At 41.1% G+C, this 24891-nt stretch overlaps 1 protein-coding gene across 1 annotated transcript in view; it reads right to left on the reverse strand.

Moving 5' to 3' along the window:
* Nucleotides 1–1548: 1548 nt before the first annotated feature.
* Nucleotides 1549–24891, reverse strand: part of LOC120783917 (collagen alpha-6(VI) chain-like) — a 54055-nt gene continuing 30712 nt past the window's right edge. Inside the window, exons 26-42 of the mRNA XM_040117321.1 lie at nt 22280–22342; nt 15931–15993; nt 15139–15201; nt 14988–15038; nt 14322–14357; nt 14101–14163; nt 13946–14008; nt 13685–13720; nt 13559–13595; nt 13233–13244; nt 10986–11479; nt 9603–9693; nt 7733–8380; nt 7455–7542; nt 6236–6384; nt 4931–4978; nt 1549–3653 (exon numbers count right to left, since the gene is read on the reverse strand). Of these exons, the coding sequence (XP_039973255.1) occupies nt 3475–3653; nt 4931–4978; nt 6236–6384; nt 7455–7542; nt 7733–8380; nt 9603–9693; nt 10986–11479; nt 13233–13244; nt 13559–13595; nt 13685–13720; nt 13946–14008; nt 14101–14163; nt 14322–14357; nt 14988–15038; nt 15139–15201; nt 15931–15993; nt 22280–22342 (2184 nt within the window). The 3' untranslated portion in view covers nt 1549–3474. The remainder of the gene's footprint in view (nt 3654–4930; nt 4979–6235; nt 6385–7454; nt 7543–7732; nt 8381–9602; nt 9694–10985; nt 11480–13232; nt 13245–13558; nt 13596–13684; nt 13721–13945; nt 14009–14100; nt 14164–14321; nt 14358–14987; nt 15039–15138; nt 15202–15930; nt 15994–22279; nt 22343–24891) is intronic.

Genomic DNA, 24891 nt, shown 5'->3' on the forward strand with positions numbered 1-24891 from the left:
CATCAAGGTTCATCCCTTTGCACACGAGGCGCTTTCTCCAGCGGTGGAAAGCGACGCTAATGTTCGCTCTTGTTTTTCTTCTATTTCCATCCCTCTATGATACCGGGTCCACAAGATGGAGGATGGAGGACCTGTTATAGTGGATATTCTACTTCAGTGGAGCAAATTTCAAACAAAGTTGTGATTGATCAAAGAATGATGAAAAATGTAGTAAACCTGGCTTTCGGGGCCCCTGGAGCTTATTTCGCTCTGTCGTCCGTAGTGTAATAACATTTAAATTGCATCATAAATACTGGTATCAGCCTGTAACTTACACACCTTACAAATTTAAATCGTAGAGATGAAAACTTCTCCCAGAGGCATGTTGGCGAGCAGAGCTCAGAGCTGCAACGACTAATCAATTAATCAGTGGGTCGATCAAGAGAAAATTAATCAGCAAATATGTTGATGATCGATTAATCGCTTTAGACGTTCTGCGGCTCCAACTGCTCAGCAGTGACGATTCGCTGCTCGTCTTTGTCGGATGTTGTGTCGAACTAAATATTGTTTTATATTTTTTACTGCTGTTTGTGTAAAAACAAACCATTTCAAACTTAACTTTGGGCTTTAGGAAATGGTAATTGTAAAAAATTTGTTTTTTTCCCCCCCATTATTTTCAGACATTTTACCGTTTAAAATGATATAAAACACAGAAAAGCAGCACATCGTCACATTGGAGAGAACTACAACAAAAAAATCATTTGGGTTTTGATTGATTAATGACTTTTACCATTAATCAACCATTCATTCTTCCTTCTATAAATGAAGAGACAGATTCTGGGGAGGCTGTAGCTCACGATCAAAAAAATAATCAACTGACGAACTGAAAAGGAAAACGATGGTTCACGGGAGTCCTGGTCGAGTTTAGACTTTGATTCACAACTTTCAACCGTTGACCAAAAGCTAACTGGCTAGTTCGTTTTTTCCGTTCTGCAGTTTGCATAAACATAAATGACGTCTGTTAGCCCGTAGCATAGGTTAGCCTTTTTTCTTTTTTTGACCTCAATTTACTACAAGGCGCTAATAGTTAAAGGTCTTAAGATTTGACTGCTTTCTAATACATACTCTAAATATTTTCAGTGGCTTTGCTTTTGCATGAGGTTTGGTGTGTATGTTGTCTGCAGAGATATTTAAACAGCTGTCAGTTGTCTGTCTGCATATTTTACTCCAGTGCTGAAAGTACTACTCGGGTCCTTTACTTGGGTAAAAGTACTGATACCGCACTGTAGAAGTACTCCAATACAAGTCAAGGCCGCTCATTGAAACTGTTACTTGAGAAAAAGTATATATCAATATGTACAGTACACTCAGGAAAATATACTTAAAGCCACCAGATTATTATTACTCATGCATTAATGCACATCTTTACAGCAGCATTTTACTGTTGTAGCCGGTTATATGGGACAACAACCAATGATTATTGCCATCATGGATCAATCTTCTGATTATTTTCTCAACTAGTGGATTGACTGTTTGATTTATAAATTTTGTCCAACCAACAGTCCACACCTCAAAATTATTAAAAATAAATTCAAAAGGAAAAGCAGGAATTAGTCACATCCGAAAAGCTGAAAACATAAAATGTTTGGTATTCTTACATGAATATTTATCAAAATGGTTTCCAGATAATTTCCTGTCAGTCGACTAACTGATAAATCGATGAACTGTTGCAGCTGTACATGCACATACTGTCGGGCAGTTTGCTCTATAACACAGCGTCCTTTTATAAGCTTCATGTGTTGTGTGAGCAAAATCTTTATTTGTAAAGTAACTACAGCTGTCGAGTAAAAAGTACAATATTTCCGGCTGAAAAATTTAAATGTGTGTAAAATGGAGCAGAAGCAACAAGTAAAATCCTAGAATTGAACATCTCAAGTAAAGTGCGAGTACCTCGAATTAGTATTTAAGCACAGCACTTGAGTAAATGTACTTAGTTACGTTCAACCGTTTTACACAGACATCACGGCAGCTTTTCAAAAAACATTGAGCTCAGCCAGTGAAGTGGCTCTGAAATAACCGTGCAGTGTCAAAACTCCGCTGTAGTAAGATTATGGAATATTATCGCCTGGCTGTCTGCATACCCTCCTCCACCGGGAGGAGACCTGCAGCAGACTGAGCTCAGGTTGGGGGACTTCTAATCAAGCTATTTGACGCCACCTTGTGGCAGAAGGGGAGTACTGCTTGGCTCTGCTGAAAGCTGCCACTTCGGTTACACGTCATTTTAAGTCTGCCGTATATTACTGGATTACACTGTCTTTAGCCTGATGCAGTGTAATCAACACTTAGGTGAAGCATCAAGAGTTTTAGTTCTTCCTACTCACATGCAGGGAGGACCGGCTATCTCGAACACGACCCTTTAACTCACCGAATTGGACGAAACCTAACGAGAGCTCAAGTCTCCCCTCAGGCCACGCAATCCTCAAAAGAAAGCATGACATTTCCGTCTTGTGACCTTCATCTGAAAACACCGCATGCGTCAACAATATACACAAATATCCAAAACTCCACGCAGAGGTGCACAGGACCGACATCAATTAGCCAACCGTCTCAGGGAGAAGTGGGCAAAAAAACAAAAACAAACCAAAAACAAAAAAATGCTCCGGCTAGAGCAGTGGTTCATGAAACCCCAAGGGGTAACCGGATCATTTAAAGGACACAGAAAAAAAGAAAAACAAAACTGAAAATCCTTCAAATGAAACAAATCCCAACCTGGACTAAGGCCATAACCCGGGATGAAGGGTCAACATTGGGTAGTCTTTCATTTGAAGGGGTCAAAGGCCAAAAAGATCAGGAAACACTGAAGAAGCCAGACTGAAAAGTCATTCCTTTATTTTCTGTAAATGGTTTTTTAAAATTTTTGGCGCTGAGAGACTGACAGAGCACCACACCTTTACATCATCACATCAGCCACCTGTTTAGGTTGCATCTCTCCCAACTGCTATTTTTTGTGGCATATATACTGTAGATAGGGGTAGACAGTGACAGACAATGTTGAGTTTTGGAGTAATTTCAATGCTTTAAATTTTAACGTGTACAAAATATCTAATAGCACCTGATCTTTTAAACCAATTTAAAAAATAAAGTGAAAATAAAAAATCCCGAAAGAAGCATTCACAGCTCAAGTCTCTGTCGAGTCAGATGGATGGTGGAATCAACATCCAACAGAAAGTTTTCAACTGCAAAAAAAAAACAAAAAAACAAAAAAAAACTCCAATCCACAAAAATAACTTGCTCGGTTTTGGGAAAAACAAAACATACATGTCAAAAAAAAAAACCTGACAAAGGGCCGAGTTTCGGAACATTTCCCACTTTCCCACTTTCAAACTTCTTGATTTTTCAGTTCAGTTGTAACAGAGAAGACTCAGCTTTGAACTGATGGCTGTTTGGACCAGAATGGTGGTTTTCTTCAACCACACCTCTTGTGAAATCTCGACTTCATTCTGGTGTCTTCGTCAGACAGAGGTTCTCGCAGTCCTCCTGCGTTTTGAAGCGGTTCTGGTTGCCGCCGCAGCCGCCGTACCAGAAGCGAGTACAGCTACCCTTCTCGTTGTCAAAGAACCACATTACGATGTAGTTCTCGCAGCTGCCGGGGTCGCTCCTGAGCAAACAAGCATCTGGATGAAGGAAGGAGAGAGCGATTGTTGTGTTATACTCGGCATGTCTTTCATCTCTTTGGTTTAACACTTTACAGATTCGTTCACTGAATTTAAGAGACCGCGCTGGGTGTTATTGCTACAAATCATATCTATTATCATTCAGTTTCTTTTTCATTCCATGAGACATGAAACTTGCTGCAGATGGATAATCCATCGCAGTCAACATAAGGCCCGATCACGTTCGGGTTCCATGTGTCCCGGTAAATCAAAATCTCTTTTACGTCACTAGGACCTGAACATTCCTGACTCTGGCTCCCTTCAGTGATAATAAAGACAGCCAGTCTTCATTGTGCCAGAGGGAGGTTTGGATCTACAGTCAGATTTATTTATTTATTTTTAATTCATCCACAGTCCTGCCAATGGTTTCACGCTATTCCACCGATCAACAGGTGGCGGTAACACGCCAGGATGTGCTGCAATGTGCTGACAAAGGCAGGGAAGAAGAGGACCCGTAACTGGTGAACATGGACGTAGACTATGCTGGAAACGTGTTTTGAGGAAGGAAACGCACTCAAGACATTTGTTAGCGCTCAAGATTGCACAGTTGATTGTGAGTTGTAGTGAGAAATACTGCATGGAAACATTCCTTTTGTTCGCTTACATGAAAACTCCACGGGGCCCCTTTAACATAAATGACTATATTATAATAATAAATCACTGCGGCAGTTGGCAGCTGAAAGGTCAGGCTTGTTAAGGGTATCCTGCTCACAGTCGACCCTTATGGTTAATTGGTTGAATAACTTCAACCTCTGTCAGACAGGTCACGTTTATCAGAGAATGTTAGTGTATGTTGCTACTGCTAAAAGACCTGGAGCAGCATGTGGATGTATATGGTTGTCTTACACACACACACACACACACACACACACACACACACACACACACACACACACACACAAGCACACACACACACACACCCGCTTCGTGCCCGTATCTGAGTTTTCTCTCATTTTGCAGCTCGCACAATGTGACTTCCTTCATTCATTTTTTAAACCTTATTATTTTTTAAAATACGCTTTTTATCGGGCTACTCCAGGTTGAAGAACTTGCAACAGACGACCCATAAGAAGCAAAATGCGTAATAAACCAACAGAACTTCATAAATAGAACCAGACTGTTTGGCTACACCTTCATGATACTTGGGTCACTTGAATAAAAAAAAGTTTTTCTTTCCATCCTAACGATATCATTCGTAATGTCCAGAATAGGCATCTGGTGTGGGGCTCGGTCTTTACCTTTGGAGACAAGGCTGTCCAGCTGTGGACTTAGCAGGATGTCCAGACCTGTCAGAGAAAACACAGTCAACCACAAGCTGCGGGAACTTAATCAACAACACATCATCACACACACACACACACACACACACACACACACACTGCAGTGTCTGTGGACGTTTATCGTGTAAATGCTACGTTGAGCTGCTGCTCGTTCCTCCGACATTTTTATTATGGGAATTAAATTAAAGCAGAAACTGATCTAACACCAGTTATCATAAAGTGTAAAAGGTCATGTCCCAGCGCACACACCCACTGTGAGTGCTCTTACAATGGCTTTTAAAGATGAGATTGAAATTCCAATTATTTTAAAGTAATGCATTACGGGATCATTACAATCAACTGACAAGTGATTTCATTTGACACATTGACTTGGTTAAAACAAGTCTCCTCCAGTCAACATCTTACAGATACACTGTAATCTGGTTTTATTCCATCTTTTTCTTCTTATCATCAAATCCCATGTGCAGACCCAAACCAAGTGTGTTAGTCCGTCTCCGAACACTGTCCGAGCTCCTTCCTCTTGTCTGTGGCTCTCAGCTCCGAGCCTGCTGATTCCTAAACTGGTTCCTAGGTAAAATATATCATTTCATTTTCATTTGTCTCAGTCATTTTCCTAAAACAGCCGCTCACCGTAGTTTTTAATCAAACAAACAGGAGGAAACGGTGCATTTGTTGGGGACTGTTTTCAGCGGCGGATTAATCCACATTTGGTGCTGTAGTGAGTACTCGTGGCAGCAGGACGGTGTGTGCGTGAGCGTGTGACTGAGTCTAAATAACCTACAGTGTGTGTGTGTGTGTGTGTGTGTGTGTGTTCGTGGTGATGAAGGGACATGTCTCCCAGAGATAAGATGCATCACAACAGGACACAGTCAGTGTTGGTTTGAGTCTGTGCATGAGACTTCACGACTATAAAAAAGAAAATATATAGAGCATCAACAGGCTTATTTAATGGAGACAAATTCAAAATCACAGTAAAGAGAACCTGAATAGGTTTGTGTTTACACAGACTTTTTGATATCCCTATCCTGATCCCAGGCAGTGATAGGCATCAATTTCCTTTAGTACTCTCTGCCCTAAGCTTGGTCCCGTTGGGGGGAAGCTGGCCACCTGACCTGTTGTTGTGTGGCCAGTCAGGCGCTTAGTGCCTGCTTCACAGGACCCGGCCATTGACACTGTCTGTTTCTATTTTTTGAAATCTACTTTTAAATACAGCTTCAAGTATAAACGTCGAACCGATTGTGTGCATTTGTGTGTATAAAATACCTTCGCGGTCAGGTCCTGAGAGCGAAGTCTGGCTGGTCAAATTGTCGCCGACATGCAGCTGTGCGGTTTGAGCCTCCCGTCCCGTCTGTGCCTGAAAGCTCTCCACCACCTCATCTGCAATCACGTCCACGTGGTCTGCCGACCCCTCACTGGACACACAGCAGCCAAATTCTCTCATTCATGTTCATATTCTTCTGAACAACACAGTCACAGTACATGAAAGTCTGTCCGTCAGATTCTGTTGTTAACTAAAAGTATTTCTGCCATTCATGGTCACATTCTTCCACAAACATAATCACATCTGTAGTCACAAGCACTTAAAGGACAGTATGAGAGTATCTGAATGTTTTTACCCGCAAATCTTATCTTCTTCAAGCTGCACTCTTCAATATTTTTATACTGACAAATTGGATCAAAAGTTTATGTGTAGTGTGAAAGGATTTACGGCAGATTCTGACATTTTTATGACTCAATATCTTGAAATACTTACATACAGAGATATAAGTCAGGAGAGAATATAAGAGAACAGCTAAATTAAAAAAGAAAATGAGAAAACATTTTTATCATGAGAAATTTTCACAGTTCTGTTTTGATGGTTAGGATTTGCAGTAGAGAAATTTGGACCCATGACCTCAGTATTTCTAGAATTTTGTTTATGGCCCTGCGTCTAGTTAAGACTTGTTTTACACTGAAAAACAGGTTCAAACACAGGTTATATATAATCTAGACATCTGAAAAAATCGTCTAATTTCCAAGAAATATAGCCCAGTTTTAACCTGAAGTTCTAGATGCAGTTCGATCTGTAAATCACCACATTAATGTTCCCTGTATTCCTGCTCTCATCCGAAGCTAAAATTCCAACAGACATTGTCATCTCTGCCTTTATCTACCCAGTAAAGACTGTTCTGCTCCCACGAACCTGAGCCTGTGTATCAGAATCAGTTGGTAAATCACAGAGCAGGACTACATGACGACAAGCCAGAGATATGGCTTGAAGTTGTTATAGGTGAAACATTGAACCGACTTTGAATCATGAACAAGCTCTGTATCCGTCTGTTTCACACATGCAGTTACCTTTACAGACCTGCTATTTCTGCTCAGCGTTGTTGGCCTTAGATGAGCAAAAAACGTCCAAATATTGCATTGTGGTAGGAGGTGCTTCGTTATTATGTCTGTTCCGCGTAAAGGTCTGTGTAAATCCTTAGGAAGTGAGAGTTACCTTTCTAGGATTATCAGTTCTCTGTCTAGAGGTGGCAGCAGGGCGCAGGTCTGTTTTAAAGGAGGAGGTGGATACTCGTTGATTCCCTCTGAAATAAGCAGGAGGAAAAATACATTAATGTACTTTGTTGAGAAACAGAGAATTGAGAGACAATATAAAGAAATCTATTTAAAGTTTTCCATGAATTTGAACTAGATGATATTTGGAGTTGAAAACAAACATTTGAGAAAGCTAATGACACAATGTGACTCCAATTCAATCACAGAGTCTGTTCTTACTGTTGAGGGCAGAGAGGAAGACTCTGAAGAAGCGCCTGACGTAGCCCTGCTCGTCGGCCCTCAGTCTGCTGACGTGGATCAGGTGCTGCTGTAAGGGCTGACTGGCCAGCTTCACCACCTCCGTCTGGCTGTAGCCGTCACCTACGGCCACCACAAACAGCGCCACTCCCTCACAATGGGCCATCTTAGAGATGTGCTGCAGCCTGTGCAAGTCCGCCGAAGCCGTCTGGGTGGCCACCACGGCCAGCAGCACCCTCCTCTTCCGGGGCTGGCTGGCCTTCAGGAACACCTCCTTCAGGGTGAACTCCAGCGTGTGTCCCAGTGCAGATGAGCCGCCCTGTTGCCTCATGTTCTGGATCATGTGCCTCTTCATCACACTGTGGTTATGGTAGGTCTGCAGGTGAAACTCCACCTTGGGAACCTTGGCCTGCTGAACCAGAGCCACCCGGGCCTGGTGGCCGGCTCGGTGGGGCTTTGAACTCACAGCCAGCTGTTCCACCACAGAGCCCAGCAGCTGCTGGATGCCCGCGTACTCGTCAGACTGAATCTCCCTGGAGCTGTCCACCACCATGACCAGGTCCACATCGACCTCCTGAGGCGCACGCTTGTGCTGGACGAAGGCACACTCCTCTGTATGGATGCAGGGGTCTGAAGAAATGACAGAGATATCATCGAGAAGCCAACTAGCTTGGTCAGAAAATGGCTCCTGATGTGACTGCACTTATCTGTCTTGGAGGTAAGTTTTTGTAATCAAAAATTTTGCATTGAAAGAAAAACCAAACCTGCTGTTTCTTTATATAAGAGTATAAAATACAAATGTGAGGAACTGGTGATCCAAAATAACATGCCCTGTTAGTAAGAGAGGTTGGGGGAAGCCTTGTCCATCTCAATGGTGGAGGTAGTTCACAAGCTCCACAGCAACAAAGCAGCAGGACTGGATGAGATTCACTGCAATATACAGAGCGCTGAGAGTACCGTTGGGATGCGTTGGTTGATGACGCATTTTCAGTGTCATGGAGTTCAGATACATAGACATGGGTGGTAGTACCCACTTCTAAGAAAAGGGACAGTGGAGGGTGTGCTCCAATTATTGGGGGATTTCACTTCAAAGCTTATGCCGGGGTGTTCAAAAGAAGACGCTGGCCAGCTGTGAAACCTTGGAATTCTTAGAAACAAACGTTCAAACCCTGCTTGCTTTATCACCCCTGTATACCTGGCCAAACCCTGTGTGAAACTTGCTTTCTTTTTAAGATTGTTGGTGTCAGAAAGTTACAAAAATTGTCATATGCAGCCGCCCCTGGAGAAATGTGGTGAAGGAGGTTTCAAATGGTGTTTGATGATCCAACAAGCATTTGGCTCAAAGCATACTGATCCCAATACAGTCAGCATCTCCAGATCTGAGGCTGTGGTAACTGGCTAGAATGGTTGATTGCCTCCTTCAAATTTCAAACTAGTTGCTGCCCAAGTGAAGGAGTCAAAGTATCTTTGGGTCTTGCTTAAAAAAATAAGTGTAAACTGCAGCAGTATTTTCTACAGCTGAGTTGGTCTGATCAAGGATACGTGTGTTGTACCGGACCGTCACTGTGACACAGGAGCTGAAAGCAAAACTTTCGGTATCTACATTTCAACCCTAAACCATGACCCCAAATTTTGGGGATAGCGACAGTTAGAATTAGATTGTGCATAAAAATGGGTGATATGACTCTCCTTAGCTGGGTGTCTGGGCTGAACCTTCTTTTCACATTAATCTCAAACTTTGTTAGCACAACCTACAAAAGCCAAAAATGCAAAAAAATGAAGGATGAAGCGCATTTTTGTTAATATTACCAATGATTGATATACAGCAGTCAATCCAAGACTGAGTGCTTACCATAACAGATCACACAGTTCTTGATCTTCCTCAAGTCAGCAGCCATGTTTCTCCCCAGCACTATGTAGAGGGAGCGCCCTGACTCATCAACCTGGGATAAAACAGAGGCTGTCACAATTTTCCACCCAATTATTCCAGTAAGTAGACAAATCTCTGCAGTCAAGTGGTAAATGTAATCGCAAGTTGAAAAGGAAGACCAAGTGCGAAGGGAGTTGGAATTAGGGCTAAAGAAAAAAAAAACTACTCCCTTTTGATGCACTAAATTTGTGATACCTGGTGAGAAAAATTTAGACACAATATTGGTATGAATGCAAATGGGGAGGTAGTGAGGTGTGGATTATGGGGAGCACAATTGTTTGAAACAGTCCGAAACAGAAAAGTAATATATGAAGAAAAGCACAGACAATTCTTTTACAGAACAAACACTGTTCTGACATCCAGTAAATACCAAACCTGAAATGAGACAGATCCTTAAGGACAGGATCAGACTCCATGGTAGCAGCCTGATAATTGCCTGACGTGGCACATGTGGGTCATCAGGAATAAAAATAAGCGTCGAACGTAATAACTGCTGTTTTTATCCCATGTACCATAGTGTCATAGTGGAGGGCAAACGATGCAACATCTGGGATGGCTCTCAGCGCCCCCACGAAAAAAAAAAAAAACAACAACTTTTTTTTGCCTTATTGAGTAGTTTGACAACTTCTACGAAGTTGAGCAATAGGCGCACAGAGAGCTCTTCAACTGTAAACATGGAGAAGCCAGAAAGGAACAGTCTTGTTGGTGCTGTCAGGCTGAACAGTGAGGTCCATCCCTGGAACCCCCTGCCTGATTGCCCATGTTCCTATGACTCTCAGCCAAGTCACAGCAAGAATGTACTCTATGACCGTCTAACCTAATAAAGTGACCATCTCCAAGGGCAGAATATTGTGTAGTTAGATCGCCAAATAGGCGCAGTCCTGACATTTTATTTACAATGCACTCACAGGTCAGTCCAAAGTAACCACTCCAGCACTTTGTGGAACTGAAGCGGCAAAGTTTGGTTCAAATGTGATTTCACAAAGGCCCCACTTAAAATTGTCAATTCAAGTATCTCATTTAAAACACTGAGCCACGTAGGTCTCTCTCTGTTGGCGAGCTCACAAATCTGATTGGTATCGTCTTGCTTTTTACTGGACTACATGCAAATCAAAGTCAGCCCTACTCTAGTCCAGAGCTAATTGACATAGTTACAGTTCAATCCCCTACCGAGGTGGTTTGAGCGAACAGATTTCATTCGATCTTGAATGCTTCCTTGTTACATTTACCCTTGCCTTTTTTGACATTGGATAGCTATCAGATGTGCAAAAGACAGTGGCTGAGTGTAAATGGGGTCAGACCTACCTCAATTGCTTGACCAATGTCATGAGCATTTCGCAGAGAGATGACTGCCAATCCAATGTTAAGAGCATTGTACTCCATCATGGCAGTAACAATGTTGGATATTTCGTGGGATGGCCCATTGGAGAAAAAGACCGCCACCTTCATAATCTTAAATCCTGCTCGACCACGTTTGAAGACATTCCGGCCCACAAAGAGCATGGCGGTCCCTAGGTCGCGTTGGTCGGACATCTTCTTCAGGGAGATGTTTTTCACGGATTCGATCAGTTGTTTCTTTGTGCGGTAATCGTGGAAGCGGATCAGTAACTTGGTGTCTGTGCTGTATGCCACCACAGCAACCCGGGCACCTGTTGGACAGTTGCTCTCAGCGATGGTGATGTCCTCCAGCAAAGAGAGGAGAGCGGTACGCTGCCTCTCAAAAGCGACGGGGGTCACATCCTTTGACATGTCCAGACCAAACACCAGCTCGGTGGGGTAGGCTGGGCACATTGATTGACCTGGCGGAGTTCGTGTTGAGAAAAATGGAGAAAAAAAGTAAAATTCTTCTGCAAATAAAACACTAAATCCCAAAACTGGTAAAGCTGTTTTCAGACTGAACACATGACCAAGTTCAGAGGGCACACAGTTTTATTCAAAGTGAGCTGCCAATTGAGGTCTGCAGTGTTAACCACATTAAATTTAAGACTTTTTAAGACCTTTTTAATACAACATAGAACACAATTTAATACCTTTTTCACGTTCATACAGGTCAAGAATGACAGAAAGCCAGTAGGGACTAAAGGGCCTACAATTATTTTTTTAATTTTTAGTCATTTTAGGTAACATTTTATCAGCACTCCCCAGCTGTATAACAATATTTCCTTGTTCTATAATTAAAGACATAATGTGACCATGATCCAGATAAGAGGCAGAGAACTGATTGATGGATTATATATATATATATATATATATATATGAAAAACAAATGAAACCGTCTACAGCAGGCAAGAAAAAATATTTAAGACTTTAACCGAAATCAGTGCATTTCAAACTGATACCCTGCATAGAGACCCATACGTTACCAGGCTGTTTGTAGTGAATAAGCAGAGAATTCAGAAACACATTATTGAAATTTCACTTTTAAGTTCAGTCTGGATGCACCACAATGCTAGCCCAAATCACTATCATCTTTAAAGTAGTGTGCAAGCACTCTTGTGCTTCCTTCTATTGTGACCTCACCTACCCTAACGGACCCTTCATCTGGCTCCAAATAATAATTTAACAGTGTTTGGAGTGAAGCTACGAAAGTTTGCAAATACCCTGTTAGCACATAGCCCCTTCATGCATCTGGGGTGGATCACATAGCTATCTGTGAGAGTGTAAAATGTATCCAAGAAGCATTGGAGAGGGACTGAAACCCAACTGCTCAAAGCACCCCTGGTGGTGTTATTTCTCGTGTCATAAAAACAACAGGAAAGCAGCTCTACCAAATTAAACACATCATGCAGAAGACACAACAAGGTGTTGTAGTGTTTTCTGGTCCCTGACCAGTTTAACCGCTTTGTGGTTGAACGAGCAGTGACCTGAATGGAGGAGGAGAGTGAGAGCCGTTTGTGTTTGTTTATGGACAGTTGCATAGCGACCTCGCTAAACTGTTCCTTTTGTGATGTGTTGACCAGATGTACAAACAACAGTTTATCAAACTGCATCTGGATTTGATCTAATTATAGGTCACTTTATATGACAAGTTGAATTGGGGCCTCATACTTATATATTTAATATATATTCTTCTTACATAATTGAAAAACATGGTTTAAAAAACACAGTTCAACCACTTTTCTAAAAGCCCTTGTAGGAATTCTTCTGACATAATTTTAAGACATTGATCATAAGACTAATAACATCCAACTTTTAATTTGTAATTTCTCTGTGGCAGAAACTCACTGTATATGAATAATCAAGCCCTTCTTACATCAATGAAATCTGCACAATATACTGCACATAAACAACTGACGCTAACGGTGACTTGTCAACAAGGACTTCCCTTTTATAAATGATAGGAGAGCATGATGTAACTGCCAATCTACATTCAAAATGAGCAGTTACAGACATGAGAAATGACACCAAAGCAGTTAAACAAAAAAGGGTAAAAGGTGTTGATATTTACCTGATGATCACCCTCCTTTCGCATTTCAAGAGTAAATATTACAACTTAAATTTTGTACTGCACTCACCATATTGTTCTGAGTGCCAAAATGGAGACATACATACCAGAAGAACATGCTGTGCGGAAGAGAAAATAATATTTAGTGTTCAGCTGGAGTGTTCAGAGTTATTGAATGACATGGGTCAGTACATTGTGGAGTTTGTTTTCACACCTTGACTCTGCATAAATATGGGTTTCCTAGACACAACACTTTAAGTAAACAATATGAACCTTTCACCAAGTCAAATTCACACTTTTTGTATCTTAAAAATAGAATAAGTGATTAACAAATACTTGAAGACACTCAAAAACAAATGTTCCCTGGGCTTAAAAGTTTTGTATCTTCTTTAGTAAAAAAAACAAATACATTCAACCACTTCTTGCTACTTACCACAGTTGTCTCTGATTAAGGTGATCAGCTCACACTCCTGGGACAACAGAAAAGATGTTTTGTAATATATACAGTAAAATAATTCCCTCAGTGTTGACAGGGGAAGTGAATTTAAGGTGGACTTACAGATAAGTCTTTTCCCCCACGGGGACCTTGGAGACCCTGGATGGAGAGAAAGGAGAGATACTGAGAGGTGGTGAACTCAACTCCTCTTTTCAGTGATTCTACACAGAAGGATTTCAGTTCAGGCACCTTCTGACAACATATTAGTAACCTGATATCTCAGATTCAACTGCCATTATGATTATGAGATCACGAGTTACCAAATCATTACTGACTGATGCTTCCTGCTGATCTGAAGGAGGAAGGGTTTGATTCCACTCTTACCCTGTGTCCCGGATTTCCCGGGTCTCCAGGCTCGCCTGTTTTTCCTGACCTGCCTGAGCTTCCCTGGATCGATCAGACCACATATAAAAGTCACTTGTGATGCAAAAACATGATTAAAAAAAATTGTAAAAATAAAAAGGTCTGTTGTCACTCACCCCTCGACCTTGGTTCCCTCTGTGTCCTGGATATCCTTTGGCTCCATTCAGACCTATCTCACCCTGAGCACAAGAAAACAGAAAAAAAAAACAAAAAAAAAACAGATACTTGTCACAGATGCCTGAACAGTTTGGACTCAACATGCTCGTCGTTTTTCATGTTTTGACTTCAGGGTTGGGTATCATTCAGATCTCAATTCTTAGAGAATGGATGGACTCACCACTTGACCAGGGTATCCAGGAAAACCAGGATCACCCTGTATAGAGAAACAAAGCGTTAAAAATCTGTCTCTATATAATAATACAGCTAACGAGAGGATTCTAAATTGACAGATAGTAAGTGTGCTATTATCCACCTGTGTTTGCATTTTCAATTTGTGTATTAAAAACCTGAGTAGAAATACCAGAAATTAAAAAAAAAAAAAAAAAAAAAAAAAAAAAAGTTGAATTTTGATAAAAGCAAAATATGGAAAAGTGCAATGGAAACAGACTTAGTGACTTAAACGTCACTCGTCGCTTCCAGTGACGAGAGGAAACCATCAGATCAGTGAGGAGCCTTGAGGAGACTGGAACCTTCCTCACATCAACACATGGAACCAGCAGAAACGTCAGATTTCCATCATGGTTTTCCATCGTCTGAGCTCTGACTGCAGCTCTTTTAATGACCTCGTCTCGCCGTGTCCTCTTCTTCTGTAGTGGTTTAATGGCAGCGACTGGAGAATTGGCTCCGCCAGCTGTTTATCTCCATCAACCAGTCAGCTCATATTCACACAGTAGGAGTGGAGGGAAACAAGCATTCGCCCACACCTTTTGTGACCATTTTCTGAAAAGTTGGTTAAAATTTGGAAACTTGACGGGATATTTTAAGTTATTAAGGTCAGCTCTACCTTTGCACCTTTGGTACCTGGAGGTCCATGACCGTCTCTACCATCCTGACCCTGAAACAGAGCACAGTCAGTCTGAGTCACTGACTGGACTATAAATGTACAGTTTATATTAAACATCTTTTACAAACACAACAAATGTTCGGCTCCCTACCGGTATCCCTCTGGAACCCTTTGATCCTGGAGAACCTTTTATCCCCAGCTCTCCTGGTTGACCCTTAAACAACAAAAAAAGTTTAAAACTTCTCTGGACAGAACTCAGGGCCATAACCAGGATTTTTTTTTAAAAAAATAGTAGGTATAAGATCATTAGTTCCCCCAGCAGAACCCAACCCATGTCAGACATTTTTGATTATCCACCAACAAAACTATTAAATTTCGGTATTTAAAAAAATAAAAATAATAATAATCACATTTTAATCATTCATTTGAATGTTTTCTGTGAATTTTACCTTCCTACATTATAGTCTAAATGTTGTATGATTCCTCTTTATTTCAATTTATTTTGTTTTCTATTCGCCACACTTCCAGTGCGGTAAGGACGGCAATACCTGTCAGCAAGTCGGTCCACCAATGAAATATTTAAACAACAACTGGTTAGATTGTTAAGCAATTTTGTACAGGCATTCATTCAGTGATGAAGTGCTGAATCTTACTGAATTTGGTGATCCCTTGACTTTTCCTCTAGTGTGCCATGAGCTTAACATTTAATTTGTCCAATACTTTGGTTCATGACCAAATATTTGCAGAGGTCTAGTTTGCGTAAAGAAATTTAAAAAAAATAAATAAAGACTCAGTATTTTAAAAACACAAGGACACTTAATGGTCCTCGAACTCGATGTCAAGAGCTGTCACTGCCCCATTAAATCCTAACTTAATTTTATCTATTCTTAACATGACTTCTTTCATGATTCAGAGATGAGGCACAGGAAATGATGTCGCACACCTTCTGTCCGTTATGGCCGCGACGTCCATCAATTCCCGGGTTTCCAGGTGACCCATGTCCACCCTGCAAGGAAACCGACAGAGTCAGAGTCAGAACAATCAAACTGGTTATTATGGTTACACTGTACAAACACAGAACCTGAAGGTCAGTATCACTGTTTATACCCCAGCCAATGAAACAATACCTGTTTCTGACTGGCTGGCAGTTGTCTGGGGGACAGCTCAGTACTCAGAACAGGTATAAACCCTTTGACCTTTAGAAGTAGTGTAGTTTGTTTGAGGCACACTGAAGCCTTTAAACTGAGGACAAACATTCCAATCATGTAAATCCTTTTCATGCATTTGGATTTATGTCCGTTTGTTATTTAAGGCAAAACTCAAGTCTACAACTCTTGAGTAGTTAAAGAAGCAGAACATGATCAAATTAAATTAAGTACACTACCAGCCATAAGCCAAAAGATTTAGTACGTCGCCATTTTTCCAGCTTTTATTTAAATTTACATAATTCCATCTCTCAGTGCTTCCAAAATTAAAGCATAAAACAAATAAACAATTACAGATTTTAACAAGGAATCATTGAACTAAATTTAATCTAACGTTTCTACTCCTGACATTTCTTTCTACATTGGAAATCAAACATTGTCCAGAAAGTTGGTCCCAACTCTGTTGCAGAAGTTCCCATCAGCGTGTTGCACCTGCAGGTTGCTTTGCTTCCGCCTTCTGTCCAGTTCATCCCAAACCAGCTCCATGGGGTTCCGGTCTGGAGACTGCGCTGGTCTTCCATCATGTGAAGCCTCCGTCTGGTTCTGTTCTTCTAACGTTCTGGGTCATTATTTTGCAGGAGGACGAAGCCCCGGCCAACTGTTCTGTCTTCCTCTGTTAGTTGTCTCTCTCTCTCCAGTCTGACACCAGTAAACCAGTAAACCAGTGACTGCTTCCTGCAGCACAGTGTTGACCTGATAATCCGTCAGAGGCTGTAGTAACACAGTTTGCTGCAGGGTTTGGACGTAACCAACTAAAGTTGGGGAACCAGTAGGAAGTGTTTGCATCAACTTTCAAGGCTTCATTTCTCCCACTGCTGCAGGAAAAAAGCTGGAAGTGAACCAGCTTCTAATCTGAAAAAATGCCTGTTTTCTATGAATTTAAAGAATTTTTTTAACATTTAAGTTATACACTGGACTTGGAACTGTTGACATTTCTAATAAAAAAAAAAAAAAGGAAAAAAAATTATGCCTCGAAAATTAAATAACATAATAATTGATCCCATTGATCTATTCTATATAATGCTCATTACTAATACACATTAATAGTACTGCCAGTAATTCCTTTACTATGTTAATAAATAAAAGATGGTTCTAGGCAGCTGCACTTTACTGCACAGAACTAAACTGCAGTGCTGTAATTGTAAACATATACCCATATGAGAGATCATGCTGCCAGAAAAAGGAAAAACAATTGAAGGTGCTGACTGCTCATGAAAATAAACTTTACTATTACCACATCCCAAGTTCATGAAAACAGTTTTTTGGCCACCTGGCCACATGATGACCTGTGTGTGTTGTTGTTGTGTTTTTGTTACTGTTTTATGATGTTTTATTATTAGTTTTTTCCCAACATTTTTTTGGTGGCAAAAAAATATCTCACAATTAAAAGAGGAGAGGTCTTCGCTAGTCTACTAGGGTTCCTTTTTAGAGAGGACCCCCTGACCCATCCATCAAAAAATTTAACGAATTTGTTGTGTTTTTTTTTTTTTTTTTTTTTTCCTGTTACAGCTCTCCTGTCCTGTCCCCCCCTGTCACGTTCTTCTTTAAAGGATATCACTCAAATAAGTATTGTCTGTGTCTGTGTAGCTGATTTAGCTTTTAGCTTATTTGCCATACATGCACACTGTTACAAAAACAAAAAACTATTAAGTAATTCATTGATGTTCTGGACCGTTGTTCCTGTATGTCAGCCATGGGAGAGGCATGTTATTTTATTGCTTTATTTTTATTTGGTTTGTACTACTACATACTCACACATCTGTGAACAAAAAACAAAAGCCGTTTAAAATATACAATATCTGGGACAAGGTGTCATCAACCTGACACCGAAGAATGCACGTGGAGAGGGAATGTACAACAGGGACTTGCCCAGGGGAGAAACTGAGGGCAACAGCCGACGCTAAGGTCACCACATCGACTGACAGCGAGGCTCTGAGCACCCTGAACAGAACTACAGCAGACTGGTGGTGCAGCTGTGGTCAGTGCTAAGCAATGTCAACCTAGACAGAATGTAGATTCTGCCATGAATGGAACAATCTGGTACTGCGGGAGTGAAAGGTTTCATACACCACCCGAGGTACAGAGAGATACAGACTTTCTTCAGGTCGGACAAAATAAACTGACGGAATAACACATGATCTGAAGTGGATAGGGATAACTGTGTGGCCCGGACATTCCCACAGCCAGGTACAAAACACTTCATTTTTAAATAGTAATTTCGAACAAGTTGAAAAGGCGCAGAAACAACGGCAACTGTTTACCATACGAACTACAACCTACGTTTTCCGAGCATGTGCAGAGACCTCTGAGTCACCTCTCGTAACGAGTGAAACATGTCACCCAGGGCAACAATGTGGCTCACTGATGTGAAGTTTGACAACAATCAAGCTCTATGGCACAGAAGAATAAGCTAGATCAGGTTTGGGATACGCAAACAACGCTTGTTAGTCAGACACATTCAGTGTTCTTTTGGTCTTTTCCTGCAAATTATTGACAATAAGAAAACAAGACTAGGTCAAATCCTAGTATGTTGCCGGGCCGTTATTTATCTGTTGGCTTCTCTCCTCCTCTCTGTGCTCACACATACAGTCATTTAATTTTTAAGCTGTTCTCATTTACATGTTTTCTGTCTTTCTCTCTCCAGTCTGACACCAGTAAACCAGTAAACCAGTGACTGCTTCCTGCAGCACAGTGTTGACCTGATAATCCGTCAGAGGCTGTAGTAACACAGTTTGCTGCAGGGTTTGGACGTAACCAACTAAAGTTGGGGAACCAGTAGGAAGTGTTTGCATCAACTTTCAAGGCTTCATTTCCTTCCACTGCTGCAGGAAAAAGCTGGAAGTGAACCAGCTTCTAATCCCTGAAAAATGCCTGTTTTCTATGAATTTAAGATGATTTTTAACATTTAAGGTTATACACTGGACTTGAACTGTTGACATTTCAATAAAAACAGGAAAAATGGAGGCGTTCTAAAAATTGCGATTGGTAATATGCATAAGCAGATAATTGATCCCAAGTGTCTATTCGTAAATAATGCTCATTACTAATAGTACTGCCAGTAATTCCCTTACTCTGTTAATAAATAAAAGATGCTGGTTCTGTGCAGTCAGGTTACTGCACCAGAACTAAACTGCAGTGCTGTAATTGTAAACATACCCAACATGAGATCATGCTGCCAGAAAAAGGGAAAAAACAATTTAGCGGTGACTGCTCATTGGAAAATAAACTTTACTATTACCACATCCCAGTTCATGAAAACAGCTTTTCTTCCTGGCAGGCCACATGATGACCTGTGTGATCAGTTGTGTTTTGTTGTTACTGGATATGGGGCATTTCTTAATCATGTTTTATGATTATACTTACAGAGCTTTATGATGTTTTATTATTAGTTTTTTCCGTCCAACATTTTGGTCCGGAGCAAAATATCTCACAATTAAAGACTAGAGGTCTTCGCTAGTCTACTAGGTTCCTTTTAACAGAGACCTGACCTGGGACCCATCTCCAAAATACTTACGTAAATTTGTGTTATTGCATTTTTTTTTTTTCTGTCCTGTTACAGCCCACCTCTCCTGTCCCTGTCACCCACAATTTCGTTCTTCTTTAAAAGGATATCACTCCTACTAATAAGTATTGTCTGTGTACCCAAAAGCTGATTTAGCTTATTCCTCGGTGCCATACAGCTCCACTGTTACCAAAAAACTATTAAGTCATTGATGTCTCTGGACCATAGTTCCTGTATGTCAGAGGCCACTAAGCATGCTAGGGAACGCCGTTATGTTTACTTGCTTTGTAGGGCTCGTTGTGCTACATATCACAATGTCCTTGAACAAAAGCCGTTCGAGAAATTTACAATATCTGGGACAAGGTGTGATCAACACGGCAAGTAAGAATATACGTCTGATGCACAGGAGGGAATGCAGAGGAAATACAACAGGGACTTGCCCAGGGGAGAAGCTGAGGGCAACAGCCGACGCTAAGGTCACCACATCGACTGACAGCGAGGCTCTGAGCACCCTGAACAGAACTACAGCAGACTGGTGGTGCAGCTGTGGTCAGTGCTAAGCAATGTCAACCTAGACAGAATGTAGATTCTGCCATGAATGGAACAATCTGGTACTGCGGGAGTGGAAAGGTTTCATACACCACCCGAGGTACAGAGAGATACAGACTTTCTTCAGGTCGGACAAAATAAACTGACGGAATAACACATGATCTGAAGTGGATAGGGGATAACTGTGTGGCCCGGACATTCCCACAGCCAGGTACAAAACACTTCATTTTTTAATTGTAATTTCGTACATGTTGAAAAGGCGCAGAAACAACGGCAACTGTTTACCATACGAACTACAACCTACGTTTTCCGAGCATGTGCAGAGACCTCTGAGTCACCTCTCGTAACGAGTGAAACATGTCACCCAGGGCAACAATGTGGCTCACTGATGTGAAGTTTGACAACAATCAAGCTCTATGGCACAGAAGAATAAGCTAGATCAGGTTTGGGATACGCAAACAACGCTTGTTAGTCAGACACATTCAGTGTTCTTTTGGTCTTTTCCTGCAAATTATTGACAATAAGAAAACAAGACTAGGTCAAATCCTAGTATGTTGCCGGGCCGTTATTTATCTGTTGGCTTCTCTCCTCCTCTCTGTGCTCACACATACAGTCATTTAATTTTTAAGCTGTTCTCATTTACATGTTTTCTGGTTTCTGTTTTCAATGGAAGAAGTATGAAGTAGTGACAAACACAGCAAATTAAAACTGTATGTCAGCACTGAAATCCGGCTGACAGAGTCATAGCTCCATTGATCCACGTATTTCTACAGCTCTCAGTAGAGACGACTTCATCAGCTTCTTTAATGATAAAATTCAAACTATTAGAGACAAAATCTAACCTTCCCTTTCTCTCTAAGATCCTTGAGAAAGCTGTCGCCAACCAGTTGTGTGATTTTCTAAATAATAAGTTTATTAGAGGATTTTCAGTCAGGATTTATAGAGCATCATAGCAAAGAGACGGCACTGGTGAAAGGTACAAATGACCTTCTTACTGCATCAGACAAAGGACTTGTCTCTGCACTTGTCTTGTTAGACCTTAGTGCTGCATTTGATACCACTGACCATCACATCCTGTTACAGAGACTGGAACATTTCATTGGCTTTAAAGGAACCGCTCTAAGATGGTTTATGTCCTATTTATCATATCGATTTCAGTTTGGGCACCATAAAGATAAATCCACAAATTCCACCCTTGCCCTGGCCTCCAGCACCACTGTTGGGAATCTGGGAGTTCTCTTTGATCAGGACACGTCCTTTAACTCTCACCTAAAAACAAACTTCAAGGACGTAACATTGGAAAAATCAGAAAAATCCTGTCTCAAAAAGACGCAGAAAAACTAGTCCATTCGTTTGTTGTTGTTTTTGAACCAGCCCATAGTTATGCTGCTATAGGCCTAGACTGCCGGGGGACTTCCCATGATGCACCAAGCTCCTCTCTCTCTCCATCCATAGGTATTCATATCCCATCAATGCTCGTTACTAACTCGTCTTCTTCCCTCACCCCTAGTTTTGAGCTTCCTCGTCTCTCTCCTCTCGTCGCTTTCTGCAGGTTTTTCTGCCCCTGGTGCTGCAGAGTCTGGATCTGTGACTTTAAACCACCTACCGCCCCGTGATCCTGCTCAACACCCACTGCTACATTTATCATTAATAGTCTTATTATTAGCCCTATTATTAGAATTATTAGTTTTAATACTAATCTCTTATTATCATTGTATATCCTTCTGTAGAACCTGCATTGTGCTATGTCATGCTTTTCTCCTGCTCTTTTGTTTGGTTTGTAAAACTGGGATATTAAAGGATAGGTCACAATTTTCTTAAATCTTTCTTAAAAACAGCACTGACAAGCCAATATGTACATTAAAAGGGATGTTGGTTGCCGTAATCCCTTCCTAAAGCAATTTCAGTGTAAAACAACAAAATCCACAGCCCTTGTTCTGTGTAAAAATCCATTTATAAAGATCAGCTGGAGATAGTAAGAGGTTCCAGCTGTCCAAGTTAGACAAAGTAGGACAATGTTGAGATGATGTACTGACCTGAGGTCCAGGAAATCCAGAGATTCCTTTCGGTCCTCTGTCACCTTTGTCCCCTCTTTTTCCCTGCAGAGACAACATGGACAGGTTTATTCCATTAAAAAAAGAAAAAAAAAATTGCTGGTAATCATCCCCATCTAATTGGGGCTGGCTGTTCATCCCAACTATTCACACCTTGTAAAAACGCAGATACTTTCTTTTTTCCCCAACACTGCACCGTGCTGCTCTAATGAATTTGAGCCAAGCAAAGATATGTGCTGACTGATCAGTCATTGTCATTTCCTGAGTTAAATCAGATAGACCCTGATACATCTCTTCTCACAATCATTCAGTATGTTTACATATGCTTAAGTAACCAGGTTACGCAAGTACTCGGAATGTGTCTTCATGCGTATAGATGCAGCGGGTCAGTAAAGAGATTTCACCTTTGACTTCCTTTCCCCGATTCCTTCCTCCTGACTTTTTTTGGTGTCTATGTTGGGGCAGACTGATGGTACATGGACGAGGACAGACACACAACTTTTCCTCACAGCTTTTATGTCTGAATTCAATAAACAGTCAAATGTTCAGAGGTGCGATGGGAACAAACCTATTTAGACTTCTAGGGGCGACTTTGCGTAAGTTTCAGTGTCAGTTGGACTAAAGATGGAATTATCTTAAACATGAGAATTCATCGCTAACATTTAATCATCTCCCCGTTCATCCCACTGCCCCGGTTCTTTACATCTGTAAATGTGCACTTGTAAAAGCCTGATTAGAAAGCCGGTAACATTCATACATAGAAGAGAAATCTGCATTCCCCAAGTGAAATCTAGCTGAGGAAATCAGTTTTCTCTAATCCTCTGTTAATTAGCTCCTCTGCTCATTTTCCTAGAGATCAGTATATTTCATAAAAATATATTATTATTAGTGAAGCCACTTTATAGCTCAGGTGAGGCAGGACGCCTCCACTATCAAATGCTGTGGGAAACCCTGCCTGAAGAGCGTATCTCTCTCGCCATGGCTCACCAGCTGATGTCTGTCTTTAATTTGACCTTTATAGTTCAGGCGTTGTGGTTCTTAAGACGTCTGCAGACTTCGATATGACGGTGACATGGCCCCGTGGATGGGAACGTTGGTCGGAGTGTCAGTCAGTCCACCAATTTGATCAAGATTTAAATATCTATAGCGCCCCCATGGGGTTGACATTTGTGATTCAGAGTCATATATCTTGAGATCTATTAGATGGGTTGTCACAAGATTTGCTCGACATATTCATGGTCCCCAGAGGATGAATCCTACTGACTTTGATGATCCTTTGGTGAAGACTTTTCATCTGCTAATTATCATGCTAACACACTGAACTAAGATTTTGAACATGGTAAACATTATACCTGCTCAGCATTGCAATTGTGAGCATATTAGCATGCTGATGCTAGCATTTAGCCCAAAGCACCCTTGTGCCCCTGTAGAGCTTCACAGAGCTAGCTTGGCTGTAGACTCTTAATTTTGTTTTATAACGCTACAATAAGTGTTTTCATATTCATTGTGACAGCTCCACGACCACAGACTATTATTTCCTTGATTTAACTAGCTCAGGAGAGATAGTTAAATCTTTACTGGCTTTTACATTAAATTTTAGATAGTGGATTATTTTCCATGTCTCACGAGATCACTGTAAGATCACTGAAATGTTTTCACACATATAGCCAGAGTAAGACTGGCCAGCGGGCAAATCCCGGTGGGCTGCCAGATCATTTTGGCTGCTGGGCCGTTTAGTAGTTATTCTGAGGAAAGCAATGATCTAACAGCAGGAGAATTGAGTGAAATTAAGCAGAACTGCTTAATTTCATTTGCATCATTGTCATATTTGTCTTTTCTCCTTATTCAAAAAGCCTCACATAGACAGATGGTTTCCCTCTCAATAAACAGGACCACTGAATTTCCATGGAAGTCTTAAAATTAGCCAAGCCAAAACCTGCCTAAGCCACCCCTTCCTGAACAGCAAATGTTGACCAGAGAGATACTGAAACGCTCTGACCTGACTAACTCAACATTATTAGTTCTGATTCATTTTCCCATGTATGACTCATCTGTACGGCAGGCAGAAGAACAACAGTTTCTCTGCAGCTGCCGCAGTTTAGTTTTTTAGGAATTGCATTGGGTCCTTGCGGAATCAAACGAAGTGCAGTCTATATTTGGACATTTACACAGTTTTAGCCTAATTAGTTCTGTTCTACCTCAGCATCTGCTGGAGTTTAGAGGACTGGGTATTAAATGGGCTACAATTCCTTGATCGATACCCAAACATGGATGTGAATGTCAACAAAGAGAAATGTGCATGCAATGTTTGAATGTCTGTTTACACTAACATTAATAGAATTTAGCCACACCAGCTGCTGCGGTCTAGCAACTACAGAATGGCTGGCCATGACATTTAGTACAAACATTCATGGATCCATTGGATTAATCCCCCGGATTTTGGTCATCTGCTGACTTGTAATCGAAGGCCACCGTGAGGTTCACATTTGAGGTTTTGACTGAAATGACCTAAACAACTATTGGCAGGATTGTGATGAAAAGTGGCTCAGACATTCACATTCCCCCCAGGACGATTTGTAATAAGTTTGGTGATC

Source organism: Xiphias gladius, chromosome 22 (genome assembly GCF_016859285.1).
Source record: "Xiphias gladius isolate SHS-SW01 ecotype Sanya breed wild chromosome 22, ASM1685928v1, whole genome shotgun sequence".
NCBI classification, from domain to species: Eukaryota; Metazoa; Chordata; class Actinopteri; order Istiophoriformes; family Xiphiidae; genus Xiphias; species Xiphias gladius.